The 19,429-nt window shown below is 43.0% G+C and overlaps 1 protein-coding gene across 1 annotated transcript; it reads left to right on the plus strand.

The window, feature by feature from the left end:
• The first annotated feature begins 4,392 nt into the window (after positions 1-4,392).
• On the plus strand, positions 4,393-15,710 carry LOC147692009 (uncharacterized). The gene is made up of 6 exons (XM_086938301.1): positions 4,393-4,508; positions 6,661-6,798; positions 7,159-7,204; positions 8,741-8,803; positions 12,484-12,663; positions 13,843-15,710. The coding sequence occupies exons 2-6, from the start codon at positions 6,766-6,768 to the stop codon at positions 14,055-14,057; spliced, it is 537 nt and encodes a 178-aa protein (XP_086794427.1). The 5' UTR covers positions 4,393-4,508; positions 6,661-6,765; the 3' UTR covers positions 14,058-15,710.
• Positions 15,711-19,429: the final 3,719 nt, after the last annotated feature.

The following is a 19,429-nucleotide window of genomic DNA, read 5'->3' on the forward strand; positions in this document are numbered from 1 at the left end:
GACACCCTGACAAGATGGCCGCCCGTCGTGGAACGACCAGGAAGTGCCAGCGCTATTCCTCCCTCCACATCAATCAGCAATGAAAGCTGTGGTGGACCGGGACGTCAGCGCGCCTCTAAGAAAAGTGAAAAGCTAAGCGTTTTGTCAAATCTACGTGCAAATCTACGTGCTTTAAATGCTATGCAGTCAATGATTAAAAAACGGCGTTTTTGTTATTAAAACGAGTATAAAGCAGACAGGTTCAAAAACCAGCTTTACAAATCACAATTAAGATGTTATGGACAGGGCTGCATACAACACGCTCCCACCACAGTATTAGCAATCAATAACAAAAGGGAAGCAATACATATTTGATTACACATAACTCTACAATGCATTATAAGACGGTAAAGATGAAACCACCAATGCGGTATTAGCAGAACCATTTTCTTTGATGTGATCAGTTGTCTTGAGCTGTATAAAGGATAGAAAGTTATGCCGTTTGATAACTTTATTGCGGTCATAGACCATAAAAGCACAGATAGAATATGTACATACACAAGATACACAAGATAAAATACATAAATAATTAAGAATACATGGTTAAAAAGTTATTAAACAGTAAGTTATCAAAAGAAAGGTAACAACATCGCAATTAATCACAATTTATCGCAATTCATTAGAGTGAGCCTTCTGCGCCACATACCATATAAAAACCGGGAGACCGCAAACACAATAAAAGGGGAGGTGTCATATCTTAAAATTCTAGCAGCTTGTGCACATTGCCTTAGACCAAAACGGTGCCAACTAGCATCTGCGTATTATACTATAAGCTGGGCAGAAGAATAAAACGTGAACGATATCCTCTTTAATATTGTTGCAGACTGGGCAAATTCCCTCCTCTCGTTCATCCCATTTACAAGTAAATGCCCCATTGGGTAGACAACCATGTCTTAATTGTGTATAGAGTTTTCTTGCAAGGGGAGGCTGTATTAAGTCCAAAAACTCCTCCCTCTTGGACACGAGGCTTACCTGCAAAAATTCTGTGGACAATCTTCCCAAAGTTGTCGAGCTATGCAGCAGACTTAGGTTGTAATATCTCAAGGAGGCCAAGAGCTCTATTCTCTTCACTTCCGGGCAGCTCACCTCCGGGGTCTCCCATAATTGGGGCATACCAATTTGATGTACAAGGGCTTTAATATGGGCTAACCAGGGAATATTCTTGTTCTTCAACCGCTCCCACACTGCAGTGAATTCAGCTCTATAATCCTCGAGCTCAGGTACTGTCCAAAGCCTTATCCAATACAGGAGAGGTCGAGCAGCTAGCAGTTCTGAGATGGACTCTAAACCTAGATCTAGTCTCAAGGGTGTGAGCGGGGTGCTCTGGGGGAGGCCTACCAAATTCCTCATAAAGGCCTGCTCCTCCTTAAGAAGGCTTGGTGTACTCTTATGGCCCCAGAGTTCTGCACCGTACATCACAGCTGGTCTAGCTTGTGCCCCATAAATCTCAAGGGCTGGGGCAACTGGCAGTTGAAAGTTATGCATTTGTACCTCCTCACTCACTCCAAGAGATCGCACACATGGCACGTTGTACAGAACACATGCTATTTTGTAATCAATCTTTTTTATATAATATGTTTGAGACTGGTCGTGTTCAATACTGCTTTGCATATGTAACGTGTTGTCCAAGCCTCCTATGAGCAGACATCTTTTATTATTTCACAAATGTGCACCAGGAGAGTCTTGAATATTAACAAATGAGAATTTCTCCATTCACAATTTTTACTCAACGAATAATAGTACGTGAGCCTCTGTATACGGTTGTATGGCATTACAACGCAGGCTTTTACCATGTGTGTCATTACAACGCTGTTTTTACAACGCAAGTCGTTACAACGACTTGCGCTGTAAGCGCTGGATAGTGCAATAGTTTAATTTTCTATTCCAACTCCAGCCCACGTTACAGTAGGGAAGGTGTTGGAATAGAAAATTAAACTATTCCCTATCCAACAGTGCCCTCCAGCGTAAGTCGTTGTAATGGCTTGCGTTGTAATAGCAGCGTTGTAATGGTAGCGCATGGTAATACCCGCGTTGTAAAGGCTGTTCCCCTCTGTATACTTTATCGGGTGTAGGTTCCGGAGGGCTTGCCTAATAGCATCCCCTACCTGCGGCAACAGCGACGGTACCTTTAGGCACATGATTTGGCTGTATAGAGTGCTCACTAGGTTTTGGCAGGGTCATGACGTGCCTCTCCGAAGTGTTGGCCTGGGATCTCCCCATGTCACCAAGATTGTTCTTATTACACATCACAGATGAGATTGGGGCAATAGGTATAAATTACATTTGTTGTTCTTGGGCCTCACTTTGACAAAACAGGATATCGCCAGCCTAGGGAAGGCTACATCCCCCCTCTGCTGAGCGTATGGATAAGGGTATGGATTTTTGCATGGGCATGGAAGTACCTATATTTAAAGCTAGAGGATGCCCACAGAAACACACCAAAATCTATCAGCGATGGGCAGACTACCGTGGCCTTTATCTGGAGCCTCTGACCCCAGTGGCAATGGTTGTAGAAAATGAGGGTCGATAGTGATGCTAGCACATACAATACTGCATGATTTAATTGCACTCGGGATATTGAGGTGTGGATGGGTGAAAGCTGGGGAGTATAGCTGGGACATAGCACATTTTGTTGTAATATGGAATGTCACTTTGTTTTTGGAAAGCACTAACGTTGATACTACTGCTGTACTTATATGTAATGCTGTGAACATAAGTGAACCTGGCCATATAGGCCATATGTGGATGTCAGCACAAATAAAAATCTAATATATATATATATATATATATATATATATATATATATATATATATCCCAAACAAAGCTGCTTCTACTGCAACGCTGTGACCCATAGGAAAGTGGCGTACACTCCGGTGAAGCACGCCGGTGATTATTAATCTCCAAAGTCAAATTGTGTTTGTACGCTCTCAGGAACCACACAACAATCCAAAAGTATTAATTCTTCGGTTTATTCACACAATGCGTTTCGGATACTTGCCTTGATCACGTGTGATAAAAATCTATTTTTATCACACGTGATCAAGGCAAGTCGCCGAAAGGCGTTGTGTGAATAAACCGAAGAATTAATACTTTTGGATTGTTGTGTGGTTCCTGAGAGCGTACAAACACAATTTGACTTTGGATATATATATATATATATATATATATATATATATATATATATATATATATATATATTTATATATATATTTATATAGTTTTGCTTTTTGGACACAGGGGCTGTCAACCTATGTCCCCCCACACGTGTGATTGGGTTAGGGTGTCCTTACCCTACCCCCTTATAAATTATTTTGAAAACCTTTCAGGACATCGAGTGGGTATAGGAAGATTCTTCCGCTCACTTCAAAAAGAGTCCATGGGCAGTGGGGACGTGGCCCACAGCATAAAAGAAAGTTTTCAGGACTTACTGCATCTCTTCAAAGAAGAATGGTGGGCCACGCTGAATAAATACTTTAGAACCCTCTCAGGGCCGTGCCAAAGCAGATTATCTTAGTCAGAATATTAGACAGAAATGTAATTTCCTAAATATTCGCAAAATGTCGCTTCATTGAAGTTAATGTGTGACATTCTAATCACAGTGCGAGGATATTTTTGTACTATATATTTAGGACACAATATTTCTGATTATGACATTCTGACATGCAGTCATTATGGCTGTTTTTATCAGATATTTCTCTGCGTTGAGCAAACGTTCTGTTGTGTCTACAGATGTTCGAAATGACCATGCCATCTATTTCAATATTTTAAATATTTACACTGATTGAAATTGTATGCCTGTATTTGGCTTGAATACAGAGGTTCTCAGACAGTAGCACATCTTTACATTGGGGGTTGTGGGGAATATCCACATGTCCACCATTAGCTGGCATTTATTAGATTTAATTTTTCTGATTATTCCATTGTTGGTCGAATTTTCTGGTTTAGGTCTAGTCTGGTGATTTTCAAAAGGGATTAGAAATGAATATCCATGGATGATGCACATTCATTTTATTTTTTAGGAAGATAGTGGCATAATAATGTTGTCGCATCTAGCTGGAATGTTGAATGAATATTGCAGGAATTCATATCTGTAAGCTGCTGAACTTGTTCGCCAACTCCAAGAGGGATCCCGTGCACGTCCCGTGCATCGTTTTCAAAAGTAGCTATAAGACCTCAGAACCGCTCAGGCCTGCAAAATTCTTTGCTTACTCAAATTAACCTTGGAATTTGGCCTACTGTCGGCTCATACTCAACCCATGAGTGTTACCTTCGTCACCTGTAAACAATTGGCTCACATGCTCTGGGAGCAGGTAATTGGAGCTTGATATTCCTCCTTGTGTGGGCGTGTGCTTCCCAGCCATTGTTCCCAGAGCTGGAAGCTGTGCTATATAAACGCTTTCCAAGGACAGCAACTAACAAGTTACCAGGAGCCGGCGTCTCCTCAAAGCATCGGGCTGACCGTGGACAGGTATGTGCTTGTGGATCCCAATCTTCTTTGGCGAGGCTGTCTTTATCTGTGGTTGAGAATCATTTTGGATACTTGGCTGGGATTGACTATTCCTTTGCTGGAGGGAGACCAATCTATCTTTCACCACTGGCAGAAAATTCACTTCAATTGGATAATGCCCTTAAGCTCTGGGTATTCACTGGCAGAAGGGCAATGACAAATGTAGCTTTACTGTGGGATTTGAAAACCTATGCAAAAATTGATCACTAAGATGTAGAACAGCAGTAAGAAAGTATTTCTGTATTTTTCTGTATTTAGGAAGATGTTTGTTATAAAGGGATTCACACACTTTAAATTGCTACTTTAGGAGGGCCAGTGACAGGTCTGTTCTGATATGTATTGGGTAACTGACCCTTAAGACCGTCAATGGTGTAGAGGGCTAGATAATATGGGTTCAGTATCACTGTAACGTAAAGTGATTGGGGGCCTTAAGACACACATTAGACCATCCCAAGAGATAATCTTATAACTATTGGGGTGGACATGGACTTACAATCACTGCAAATTAAAGACCCTATGATACATAATTGCCTGATTAAGGGATGCAAGTCTGCTGTATTTTTTGCACTATGCAATCCGAACTCAGTCTTTTGTGTTTAGGGACCTGTGTTTATTGACAATGCAATCCTTAGGGGCCAGACAATATACTTCCTTGTGTTTAAATTTCTTAATGTAACTTAAGACATACCAGGCTGTGGTTTTATCGCCTTGACACCTTTTTGGTTTAGCGCACTTTATAAATTCCCATCCTATCCTATCCCCCTTTCTAGTTAGGGGAAAAAATTGCACAGCATCTTCCGAAATAATCTCGTTTTTTGTACTAATTGGTATTTTTAGATAAATTGTGCAATTGTAGCTTCTCTAATTTGTTCTGTTGCCTGGTCTTAACGAACCCATTTTTTAAAAAAACTGTAGTCACATGAGCAGAAGGAAACCCACTCAAATACATTAAGTCAGGGAAAATGAAAAGGAGAAAAACGAGATTTACATAGGAACTTTAGAAGCGAGAGGAACTACAAATGGGTGAGAAAGGTGAAAAATGGACGGAGAACCAGAAGGACACCTTTCAAAATGTTTTTGTTGCTCACTGAATTTCCAGTGATGTGGAAAGTGACAGAAGCTCAGGGCAGTAGATAAAGATTCAGAGCGCGAAAAAGGTAACAAGTGCAGCCCTGCCACGTTTCTAAGGTCCAAGAGTAACTAACTGCTCCTATGCAAGTGTTAGCTTTTAATTCTGGAACTTGTAGACTTGTTTATTCCATTATACAACTAGGGCTGCAAAGTCCCAGGTTTCAAAGAAAAAAAACCTGGACTGGAGTAGTTCATCATTGATGGACCCGGGAAGCTTGGCAGCTATGGGTAGTTGGACTTAATGTCAAAATGTCAGTGTCTACATCATCGGGCCAGCTTCACGAAGAGAAGGGGAAGAATTAAATGATAGATGGAAGAAAAGTGTAGGGGAACCTAAAAATAAAATTGCCAATGAGCAGATGAGGGACAGAGGGGAGTTAGGGGTTAACACCTTCGCTGCGGGGCTAATTCCCCCGCAACGGGGGGTGAAGGCGCGCTCAGCACCACAGGGCTTGTGACGAGCTCGGCTCGTCACGCTGCACGGTGGTGCTGTGCTCATGACGACCACGCCCAATTAATGGAACGCCCAGCACAGCAGGGGAATTATCCCCGCGTGGGCATTCCACGGCGGTTATGGCGAGCTGAGCTCGGCATGAGCACAGCGCCACTGTGCCTCATAACGAGCTGAGCTCATCATGAGCGTCGAAGGAGTTAAAGGAAAAAATGGTGGCCTGGAAAAACAAAACAAAAGGAAAATGGAGATCTCAAAGAAGGGACAACTTTTTAGGTAAAAAGATTGCTCAAATAATTTAGTCACAATGCTTCTCAGTCATTGGTGTTCTCTGTGGAGCCCCACTGCTTATGGGAACTAGTCTCATGGACAGTGGAAACCACATGATTGATATTTCCAGAGCGCACTGTGTATCAGATGAACTATCCCACCACTACAAAAACACCCCAATTAGATCTTCTTCATGTTTTGAGTCTGAGAACTTGGATCGTCTGCAAGTTTGACATACCGATGTGTTTGGAATTTTCACAGAGATCAACTTCTTGAAAACGACCAGGCACTCTGTTGAAAAGGAAGTCCCTCCTGAGCTGCATCGAACACCCCAAATTAAATTAGTGAGAACAAAAGAAGGGAACCATGACTCAAGACAGAGCGCAGCAAGAGTGCCAGGTATGTACCCGATTATTATTTTTTTCTAAAAAAGAAAAGTGCTAACATTTGAAAGAAAATACTAGACAATAGCAGAAAAGTTGATTGCGTGTTTGGCCATTTAAAAGGAAAAAGGGTAAAGCTGTACTGTCTAGCACGTCGCTCTCTATGCTTATTCAGTTTTTGCAAATTTAGTGACTTGTCAAAGAAGTTCACTAATGTTCTTCAAATGTTTTATATATTTTAAGTCCTTAAAATCACAGAAACAGTACTGCCTAGAAATGTCAGAATATGGAGTTCTTGGGTAGAGGGGTCATATAAATATCAAACTGCAGCCACAATCTACCACATCAATGCTGAATCCCTGTCTGTTTCCTTTAGGAACCATCGGTCAATCAGCTATTGTGCTGCGCATCCAAATGTATGAGTAAGTATTTCCTTATGTTCATTTGACAGTGTTTTGCATGATGCTAGATCAGAAAGACAAAAATGACAGCACCAGAGATTATCAATCCAGTGTTGTCTTCTGGGATCAAATACTGCAACAGCCCTGCAGACTTCTTGGTGTGCATTGATATTTTCACAGTGTTAAAGGTCTGCGTAGCAGTGATGCCCACCAGGGGAATAGTTGGGAGCTCATTCTTTTCCCCGCTTTAAATTTTGACCTCAGTCAATGGGTTTCCACTAGGCTGGGTTACATTTTCAAATTACGCTTGTGAAATTTCCTGAAATGTGTGATATGCAAATTCTCAAAACACAATGACATTTCACATTGGCCAATTTTCCCAGGGGACACTAGTTTGCTCAGAAAACATCTTGCTGAGACACGTTTTCTGTTCAAACCAGTCTCCTACTGGAATCCCACAATCCTTTTTTTAAAGAGAGGTGCGCATCCCCTTAAAGAAGTCAAGCAAGATATCAGCAATCCACATTTGGCTTAAAAAGTCTAATTTTGCGTAATTTCATTAGATGTGCCTGGATTTATGCAGTTTCTCCCATCCCAACCACGGATGGGAAGAATGCTCAATCACCATGTTTGCCCCATCCCTGGCTTCCTGCGTGAGTGAGAGTTTTGAGTACCACCTGCTTTTGCTTTGCATGATTGTACTATTTAATTTCTCATTTACAATAGAAGAGCAAAACTACATCTACCATAATGCAAAGAGTTAACACAACAAGAATAACTACTTGTGGGGTAATGTGACTACATGAGAGCCCTGTCTTTGTGTAAGCTGTCAGCACAGATGGCCAGTGCTGTTGAAACTAGCCTGTGGTCCCCTAAGGGTTCATTGGAAGATCAGAACCTTCACTCCTAGACTGTCCTGGGGGTGGCCTATTTGGCAATAGTCTCACCCACTTGGTGCCAGGTTGTTGAAGTCACTGATGGCAACATTTAAGGTTTAAGCAAGTGTGCCTGTAGGTTGCTCGAGTTCATCAAGACATGAGGAAGAAATCATAGGACACAGTTGAATGGAGGGTCCTTTGGGCCACCAGCTGGTGCGCAAGGCCACTGACAGGTCAGGCCATCAGCGGCTACAGACCAAGCTGGTCCTTGCTAATAAAAGGCATTGGTAAAGCCAATACATTTGGTGAGCACTATGTATAGCTCTGTGGAGAGATACCCAGGGAAAGTCACCAAGCAAAAGGCAACCTACAGCAAAGAGGGGGATGGAACAGTCCATCTAATAGGGCCGCGAGCCTCCTGTGTGAGACCCCTGCCAGAGATGGAGAAGCTGCTTCGGGTACTGAGAAATCTGCAGTGTATGTACAATAAGGAACTATTCCCCTAGCCACTACACAAAGGTAACGCCACCATGTAACCACCCTTAAAATGACATGCATTGATCGCACGAATACTTGGAACACACTGCCAAAGCTGTAGCTAGACGCTAAAAGGATAGTCTTCTAAGGGGGGCTCATTTTGCCTTTGTAACCTTGCTGAAAGTGTATTTTTTTGTTTCAGAAATTTTGGTGGGCCTCATTTCACTGGTCTGGATAGCGCTGGCCATTGCTGAAATCGTCATAGGTAAGAAAAGATAATTGCGCACCCTTGCTTTTGGTTTATTCTGTCTTTACCGTCCTACCTTCTCTGATGACCCTAAGTTTTGGGATATACTAAGGAAGCGAACCTTCGTTTTATTTATGAAGTTAAGGAAATGTGTTTTTGTTTTCGAATTGTGAAGCAAATGGGCAAACTTTGTAATATATCTGTGCCCGTAGTCCTGTGTTCCCCGTTTCAAGAACAGCACTACAGGTACCAAAATGCACTGGGAAAGTAGGTTGAAAAAACAGGTGGCATCATGGGTTTTAGGCCTACATCGCCCAGGGTAAAAAAACTTGTGGGACAGATATTCTCTTTGGTATGGCTGTGGAGCTGGCTGTCTCGGGTCAATGCTCGTGAACCTGAGCTCTTGCTGCGTCACGCTGTCCCACTCCCCGGGCCTCGGAATGACTGGGAGTTCCCTCGCGGGTTCTACATTCCGCCCTAGCGCGTCGAGGTTTGTTTGTTTGCCCTCAATAGGAAGGCACGGCGAATGGCGCGTGGCAGAGAATCCTCCCTTACGATAGCGTGACTATTTTGCATAATTTGGGCGATGTTTATGTTAAACTGAACCGCCGGGGCGAGATTCCAAGAAAACATGACGAGTAGATTTTGGGATATCACTGGATGATGATTACGAGATTGTTAGTGTTGACAGTCGCCAATTGGCAATCAGGACATCTTGTTCATTCCAGAGCCTCGGCAGTGTCCCAAATATCTGTGTCGCAATTCCACAGTAATCACGATAATTATACACTGCCGGTGACGCATAGTGTATATAAGCGTTGCGATGCATGGCGTGGAATATGACTCCTATGGGTCGCTTCAGGAATGGATGCTCTGGGACGCCTCCCTTTCCTTGAAGTGACACCCTACTCCCCACAATCACAACAAATGTTCCCTCTGGGCTTCAGTGGGGACATTGATGAGTCCTACATAAACAGAAACGTTGACGAAACCAGTGTGTCTGGCCTTTATAGAAAGAGGTGAACGAACAAAAAGATCAGTGAATCAGTGGCTGAGACGCCTGGTTCTAGAAAGACAGCCCAAGCCGAACTAGGGAGAGCCCAATGCTCCAGGTCAGCGGGCACAGGCTTGCGTGTGCCATGTATTTGTGGTACATTCTATGGGTCTACATCCTAGGTAGTTTGATAATAAACACTAGAACAACAAATCCCAGAATGCAGTTCAATGGAAATAAAACATAAAAGGGGGCCGACCGGTCAACCTGTTGGCATCTTCCAGCAAGCATTGGCAAAGCCAATAGAGCTAGCTTTAATGTGATAACACATGGAAACCCATTCATGAAAAATTCACATTTATGCATGTAGGTGTGTGTAAGCGTTAGCACCAGACCATCTTCATTGTATTCGTTTCTATCTTTGAGCTCATGTCTCCGCTTCTGCAATTTCCAGGAATTTCTGCCAAGGCAATCCCAGGCATTGAAAACATTCAATTATGCTATATTGAAGACCATTATTTACACTACATAGTATACCCCTCACTCTAAATACCAGAATTAAATATGGAAAGATTTATGGGCAAACATAAATGTTAAAAACGGTGTAGTTTGTAGGAGTATTACTATTATCAAGTTATTATTAGTGTAGTTCGGTCGGTGCTTGTTATAAACATAAGTCAGCTAACAAACATGTATTTGTTGTATTTTTCCTCCAGTACATCTTGGCAGATCTGATCTGCCTGAATTTACCTGTGTAAAATTATAGGGGTGCTATGTTGGCCATAAAACTCACAGTTCCTGTATGTTTTGTAACAGGAGATAAAGCACATGCAGAATTCAAAAATGCCACTCCTGATGAGGGCCTTGGCAGTGCCAGGGTTTGCGAATAGTTTTAAACATTTCACAGAAGCCAAAACTATACTTTAGAGTAACCCTGACAAACACATAGAGGCAATTTAGTGCACGGTGTGCTCTGTGTAAAAAAGTGTCCCTTCTCCTATGATGGTTGATTGGGAGGGGGTGGGGAGGGGGTACTGGCATATCTGACTTTGGCTTTTGGAGTCAGCAAACACCAAGTACTTGGTATGGAAAGATTAAAATCCAGGTACCCTTTTTAGAAGAGTAACTCTGGGCCCTCCATCTATTTGACTGATAACCCCCCCCCCGATAACAAGGTGACCCCCTTGATATTGCTTAATGGACGCAGAGGATAGGACCCCGTGCCATTCCTATTTAAACAGTGCTTCCTCCCTACTTGTGAACCCCCACCCCTCCTTCCACCGCAGGTTTCCTTGCGCGCCACCGCTTACGCAGCACCCTAGAGAACTTCCCTCATCCCCACCCAAATTTTAGGTTATCCCCATTGCACCTTTTCTTTTACCTACTTGGAGTGTCCCCGTTTGTCCCCAGATCCCTTGTTAATTTTCTGTTTGGTATGAATAGCCGGGTCCCTAGATGGCAGGGCGGCTCTAGGCTCATGGTGGCCCTGGGCAGGGAGAGTAGATAGGGGGCCCCGGAAGAGGGGGTCGGGGGGAGCCCCCCCGGAGCTCAGGAGGGTGGTCAGGGTGTTAGGAAGTGGAACAGAGCTGGAGGCCGCCAAATCCCTGCCAGAGGGCCGCCACACAAATATGTATCAATCCTCAGAGGATTATTATATTAAGGATATATATTGGTGTGGAGGCCCCTGGGGTTTGGTGGCCCTGTGCAGGTGCACAGCTTGCACATGCCTAAGGCCGCCCCTGATGGCACTCCCCCACTGACACTCAGGACTGATCTCCCAAGGGGACCTGGCATACTTTAACTTATGCTACTCCACTGCATTTGTAGGCCACAGCTTGATTATGTACTGACTCTGAGATCTAGCGTCATGTTTCTGAGCTGTTCTGTACCGCTTGTTAAAAGTCTAATGAACAGATTCTGAGTTAACAAAAAAGTAGCTACTTTACCACTGAAAGACACGCCCCCGAGAGCTATATTTTGTATAGCTCAAAACTAACAAAGGGCAGAGTATCATGCGGGAGTAGCATCCACAGCTGAGAAATCCTCTTACTCTCACAAATACAGTCGAACTCCCTCCACTGAGAAATGTTGGTACTCTGGCCTTGAACGTCCTCTCCTCGCCTAGGCAAAGAGCACTTTAAATCTTGCACAAGTAGGAGTAATAACATTTCCACTAATTGTTTTTATATTGAAATGAAGCATTTCCATATGAAGCATTTGTACCAGGTACACTGTTATGTATTTCTAGAAAATGCCTCTGTAGGTTGCTAGCCCTTCTGCTCAAGGGTTGTATTATCTTGCAGCTCAGACTCCCACAGCAATAAATATTGCACCTTCATTGCAGTGCATGGGCATATCACTGTTTGTACACTGCAGTGGAACACTTTAAGAAGAATAACACAACTGCTGCTCCGTCAAATGCATTTAGAGAAGATCAACGTAGGGATGGGCGAAAGGCTTTTTTTTCAATACTGATTTGTCTGAGACACTGTTGTGCATCCCAATGTGCAAGTGGCAAATTGCGAGTCGCATATTGGTGGGTCGTTCATCTGGCCCAGACTCTATATCTTGCTGCAATAGTAGATTCATTTATAGTGCCGGACTCAATTATACATCTAAGGGTCTTAACTTCTGTTTGTGCTGATACTCACCATAGGACCCTTACAAAGTATGCTACAGCAGTGTGTTTTTCCCTCACTCACAGGTTCTGTGTATTTGAATAACTGTACGAATCAGTACCACATCCCCATCTATCTCATCGTCAATGGAGTCACCGTGATCCTTATCTCCATCCTGTCCATGGTTGCTGGATGCAGGCCCAATAAATTCGTGATGCTTTTGCTGGCACTGCTGAGCCTCTTCTGGTTTGCTTGGCTGATCACAGGTAAAGAATTATCTTTTGTGTGATTAAGTGGCATAAAACTTAACACTGAACTTTCTCTATAAACTGGGTCAATTGTTAAGGGGCTGATTTAGAGTTTTGCTTGTGTAAAATCTATGCGCCTGTGTAGCAGATTAGGGTTCTCGTCAGGCTTCTGGTGCAAATTCTACCATAGTGGCTGAGGTTTCACCATCAAATTGGCTGCCACATGGTGATCGAGGTGGGGGAATCTTTGGCAGAAATTCTACCAATTCTTCTATAGGATGATAGAATGTGAACATTAAAAATGTACCTCCAATGTGGCTCTAGATTAGAGATGTGGCCTAGTGGCTAAAAGGTGGTTTAGTCTCATCTCAACATCCTGTGATTCTGGGCAAATCACTTAACCTCCTTGTGCGCCCCCAATCACTTTAAAAAAAGAAAGTGCAACATCGGGCTCACAGTTACTATGTCTGATTGTCATGTAAATCACTCTAATGCCATTGGACCAAGTGCATGCTATATAAAAACTGCAAAAGTAAATAATTACATATACAGTGTGTCTATCACCCAATGGTATGGGGTTTCCCTACTTGTTAAGGACAGTGAGCACATCTTTTCATGAAGTCTGCCACTCTTGCCGTGGGGGTTCTCACAGTGCTCACTTCTAGAACTGTGAGTAAGGAAGCTCAACTTGTCAAGGTTTTTGGATAGATTTAGCCTCTACCCATTATTATAAGTTCAACAAGGTTTACTTCTTACTCTGTTTTGCCCTCTCCGCCATTCCCAGAGGTGATATGGATCTCCTGTTAATTGATATGCATAAGATGTTGAATTGTATCAACACATGGTAAGACAAAACTGTGTTCTCTGTAAAGCATGATGGCATCCAACTGTACCATGTATCAATGTAGGGTTGGCGCTCTTCATCCCACATCACTTACACAGTAAAATCAAAGAAATAATACATAGGCTGGTAACCAATAGGGCAGATGAAGCCCAGTACTGCCGCCTTCTCTCTCACGGTTGGCACTGCCTGACCATTCCCTCTGTGGTTATTTTTGAGTGGAGGCATGGCATGGAGGGGCGTTGGGTGAATCTAAAATGCTGTAGAGCAGAATCTTCAGTGAGGCAACCTCAAAGCACAATTTATTTGTGTCCATCCTCCTAATCTTTTTTCCTGTCTCCTCTTTGTTCCCGCAGGTAGCGTTTGGACCTTCCCCCTTTACCCCAACTATAGTCCTTGCCACAGAGTCGTCTACCTGTTTACATTCTCCATCCTCATCATTCAGTGGATTATCCTGGGCCTCTCTCTCCCAATGGTTATTATCAAACTTTTCTCCATGTGTTCTTCCTCTTGCTCCATTTGTGCCCGCTGCTCTTCCTGCTGCTGCTGCTCCTTCCTAACTAAATACTAAGGAGACTGGACATTGACTAGCCTCCACAACAGCTGAAAAGAGAAGCCCAAAAAGCCATTGACCGAAGAAAGACACAACTATTTGGCCAAAGCCAGCTTACCCATGGCATGACTTTATTCTCCCTGAGTGGACCATTTCTTTGAATAGAGGTTCTACCCTCCAAAATGCAAGGCAATGAGTTGATTAGTAACTGTCCCACTTGTAAGTAAAGGTGGCCCATGCTGGTTCTCCTAATGGCCAAAGACGCCAATCCAGTTCCGCACCTAAACGAAGTCAAGAATCACATCGAATCACCGCACATAGATGTCAATTTTAAACCGACATAATGAACAAACTCCATTCTTAGGAGGAAGCAGCCACAGTTGTTATTTTATTTATTTATTTAATGAAGAAAATGTCAGCCACCACATGCAGCAAGAATGTTCTTGAAGACTAAAATGGTAGACATAGTGCACAACAATAGAACGTAATCTTTCCTTCTGTATAAAGTTGGATGGGATAGCCGGCACGTTTGTGCCGGAGTAGCCATTCGCCAAACTCCAAATCAGGCGCTTAGTTAGCTGATGATGAAAAGCCCAGACTGTCTCTTTCAGAAAGAGTAAATGAAGTAGTCCTGAAGGTATGACGGCTGAAGGGTCATCAATTTCCAATTCCATTGGCCACATTTGCTTTTCTGTGCTCAGACAACTGTGAAAAATAAATGGCAGCTGGCTAGCATGAGACAATGTTTACCACTGTGATCACCAGTCCTGGTGGTCCAGTGCCCTCTCTGAAACCCCTGTTTCTAATTTAACTGAGTCCTAAATTGATGGAAACTGAGCAGGATAATTTGGAGCAATATGTGGTGTCTTCCGCATGACCAAAATGGTGGCAGAACTCTTGAGATCACTAATTTTATCATAGTTTTTACAAAAAGGTGATATGATTGATGTGACCAATACATCTGCTTTCAAAAGTTTAACATGCTTGAATTACAAACATTTTGATTCCAAAAATAGGAGATTCTTGTTCGAAATTAACAAAATCTATTATGTCATGTCTAAATTTAGGAGTTGAAATACGGATTTTATGATTTCGAGGGTTAAACTATACCACAGCGCACTTTATTGAGGACATGGGGGAACACAATGCCTACCACAAAATGTTTAACTAGCATCCAACAGTCAGACATATTCGAAAGTTCACAATAAAGAAACACAAAATTGACCTTTCCAGAACTCAAAAGATGTTATGGGCAGAAAATAAAAGTACATGGATGCTGCAGGCGAACTGTGGAGAATGCTTTGGTTCTAATGAAGAAACAAATGTCTTTGTCTTTCCTTGAGCACATGCAAATGTTTAATGTATAAATTAAGGATTATACATCACAACAATTTTCAATACCTATCTGAGTAGATTATACACATTTGGAGACGGGTATCTATATGTAATTATATACAGATAGAGAGATGACAACTCTTATTTATTTCTTATGGATCCTAGTATTATTGTTATTATTATTACCTACTATTATTATTTTCCCTTGTCTCTCTCTATTTTTTAGAGTTAACACTGTGACTACTTTACCTGTTTTCCATATTGAGGAGTGATTTGTAATGCTTCAGTATTGTCAAAATCATTTTGAAATGTCCTTAATAAATCACTTTGACTGGATTTCCGGTATTCTTATATCTGTTTTGGCTTTCTCTCTTGATGCAATAGATGTAATATTTTGTTACACAGCACTTAGACTGCACAGCATCTGCTATCTTCGCAAGGAGACCCCGAACTGGCAGTGTGAGAGTTCTTATCTGCCATGCAGTGCTTTAAATGATAAAATAGAAGTGCAGGTACTCTGTAACAGAGTACCTGCTTGTTTCTCTCCAATTAAAAGTATTACATTTCTCTCGAGAAGTGCCAGTACTCTCCCAATCAAAATAATAAAGTCTCAGTACTCAGTACCAGACAGTACCGCCCCATTTAAAGCACTGCTGCTATGAGTTCCACTATGGCAGAAGCCACATTGGGGAGTTTAGTCTTGCAACCTTTGGGTATCACTGCAGTGCTTGCCCAGCAGCAGGCTCAGGAATTGCAGTTTTTAGATACAGGTATCTTTCTATGCCACTAGCCATGTTTAACTGGCCCTAGCCAGGTAGCCACGCCCATTCCTCTTGCCGAAAGCCTTTCGGAGAGAGGAATGGACGTGGACCAGATGTCCCCGTTTTCCCAGGACGGTCCCCGTTTTTGAAGAAGTGTCCCTGTGTCCCGACACTTTTCTCCAAGTGACTCAAATGTCCCTGTTTTCCAACAGTGTCCGGGTTAAACGTAGAAATGTCCCTATTTTTTATTGTTGCGATTGAGCATGCATGCGCATGCTCTCTTTGCACTGTTTACGGCGTGTGACGTCACTGAGGTGAGCACTGTAGCAGGAAGGGAAATCCTTTGAAGAGATACATTTTCTCTCAGGATTTCCCTTCTCTTTTTACACGCAGAGCCACCTACGTCATCGTGCCAGCCATATTTGAACAATTGCAAGTTTCTGCAGATGAGATGCTTTCCTAATTCATCGATCTCCGCTGTTACTTCCCTGGTGCTGCAGTTTGTCACTGACTCTGCCGAGGATAACGCCACATTGCTGCCAGAAACACGAACCTCTCACGGCCCCCGCTGCGCGGGGGCCATTCGCCCTGAGGTGCAGAAGGGTGGACTGAATACTTATTGGACCCTGAGCCCCTGAATTCACCCGGGACTGCGAGGACCAGCACCCACAGCGGCGCTGACAAGCCGCAGCTGGTCCTCTTCCCGGCCACGTCCCTTATTATTATTTATAAATTTCTCAGCATGCGCACGCGGGACGCGCGCGGGGCGAAGCCCGGGCAAAGGGCTGGCCGTCTACGGCCGTCCACGGCCGAACAAGGCTGGGCTGGTGCCATTCCCTTTTAAGTTTGATATTGTATATAAATATTTAGTCTTAATTAATTTATTGCAAATTATAATGTTGTGTTGATTCGCGGGGTACACGGTGTGAGCAATCGCGATTATGGCTGGAAGGGAGAGTAGAAGTAAAACTGCGAAAGGGGCAAAGCAGTTAACAGGTACTTTGGACGATTGTATTATTTGGTCCAATTCAGTAATTGATATGGGAATAAGTTTAATGGAACAGAGAGTATCTCTGGATCTAGCAGCTGCAAGGAGAATGTCCCAAGACCCTGTAATGAGTAAAAAATCTTCTCTAGGTAATATTGCATCAGCCAAAACTCCAGAACGAACAAATGGTCCTACTCCCATTACAGTACAGGTTGAAATCCACGAGGAAATAGACCGAAATGCACATGTTATGCTTAGTACCGAAGTGACACCTGAACACGCCATCGGTATCACAAATACCAGTACATTAGTTGAAGCTGGGTCATGTACTGTGAGAATTGTCGATCATGAAAACAGTGGGGATGAGACTACCCAAAGACAACTCTGAGGTAGGAGGGAGGGTGCAGTCCATAAAAGGAAACGCCCCAATACTACTGCTTAAGCAAGGAAAAAGTTTATAACTAGTAAAGCAAAGGGCAGCAGGGGAAATAGTAAATTAGCAATGAATGAGAGAGAAATGGAAAGTTCTAATTTAGTAGACAATGGGGACAAGGTGGTATATCAAGGATCAGAGTGTGTACTAGGAGAGACCACAAGTATTGTTGATGTAGAGGCACAAGATAATCAACAAGATACATTCGTCTCTCGTGCATCTGCCTCTGGTAACCTGGGTGAATTGGGGGTAGATTGTGTTCCAAAAGATAGTGAGTCCCTGTTAAAAAACATTGGGGGAATTATAAAAAAATTGCTACGTCCGCTCGAAACCAGGATAATGTCCATGGAAAATCAATTGATTGGGCTAGAGAAAAGTATCCTAACATTGACAAGTCTTGGTGTAGTGGGTTCCTTGCGTAACAACACTGTATCAGCTCCACAAGTTTTAATGCCAATCACAGTAGTTGTAGCAACCAACCCCCGGCACCCCCAGCTCAGAAGAGTACCACTAGTTGTAATAAAAACACCTCTAGCAACAAGTCTAAAGCAAATAATAAGACCACTCCAGCAATTGCTAACGCTGCAGTAAAAGAAACTCCAGTCCAGAACACTGTCCAATCAGCTAAAAGAAATACCAATTATGTTGGTAGTAGCATAAAGACAAATCAGCAATATGCTGGATCCCAAATAGAGAGGAAACCTAAAGGAGGCTAAATAAACCTTCCACCAGATGCCATCCCATATGTAGTTGTAATGACAGGGGTCCCTGAGCTAAGTAATCCTCATGTGGAAACCTTTTCTTCACTTAAAAATAAGGTTTCCCAATGGTTAAACGAAAAAAGGCCACTACCAAACTGGATCAAGAGTCGCATTCTAATGGCTCGTAGAGTACCATGGATAGGTCCGACAATGAAATCTATAACTGGTGACTGCGTGGTTGTTACGTTTGAGGAGTCACGTACTGTTCACCATATTTGCACATGGAACTCATACGGGGAGATATCTTCCATTGAAACGCGACCTCTTTCTTTTTTCTACCCACCCAGAATTAGACCAGAAGGGGGGGGAGACTGGGCAAGGTTTGATCAAATGTCACAGAGCGAGTACAATGGCTGGGGGCTAGTTAACCCTAGGTCAGCTAACCCAAGGTCAGTCACCCCAAGACAATGGATGGGGGCACCCACATACAATAGGTTCAGTTGCCTAGAGTCAGTAGACTGACTATCGACCACCATGGGCAGCACCGACTCAAGGGAATCAAGTGTGGGGACTAATGGAGAAGTATTATTATCAGTAGCTGGTCAAGCAGAATTGATAAAGGAGTATGTTCCATTATCAACGAGGTCGCTGACCTTAGTCAATGCTCCTATAGACAGGGGGACTGAATATAACAACACTAATATTAATAACACCAATGATAATGTGTTCTCCCCGGATGAACAACTTACAGGGTCATTAGCCCTAAAGGAGAGGTCTTCATGCCCTGAGTCACCACTAGCAATTGGCAGTAAAGGCAAAACCCTGAATTTAGTTTCATGGAATATTGCTGGTGTGGCTAAGAACTTGAGGGATACAGAATGGGCAAAATACGTAGAGTCTAATGACTTCTGTCTCCTTCAAGAAACATGGTTAGTTGATACACCACATAGGGTAGGATTTAAGTCATTTGGTATTGGAGCTGTCCCCTCCCCACGAGGGAGACCGTCAGGTGGATTAATCACTTGGGTCAAGGTAACCTTAAGGATCCAGGTCGACACAATAGATACTGGTACGCCTGACATTCTAGCTCTGAAAATTATTACTAGTGATGAGAAGCTGGTATATCTTATTAATATATATAATCGACCAGGACCCTCAAATAAGGAGTCACC

This window comes from Lissotriton vulgaris, chromosome 9, assembly GCF_964263255.1.
Source record: "Lissotriton vulgaris chromosome 9, aLisVul1.2, whole genome shotgun sequence".
Taxonomy (NCBI): Eukaryota; Metazoa; Chordata; class Amphibia; order Caudata; family Salamandridae; genus Lissotriton; species Lissotriton vulgaris.

Bases quoted from the DNA above. Each gene is read 5' to 3' on its own strand.
- LOC147692009 (XM_086938301.1), top strand. From the start codon at position 6,766: ATGACTCAAGACAGAGCGCAGCAAGAGTGCCAG. The intron at 7,205-8,740 runs GTAAGTATTTCC...TTTTTGTTTCAG, and splicing joins CTGCGCATCCAAATGTATGA to AAATTTTGGTGGGCCTCATT. The intron at 8,804-12,483 runs GTAAGAAAAGAT...CCTCACTCACAG, and splicing joins CATTGCTGAAATCGTCATAG to GTTCTGTGTATTTGAATAAC.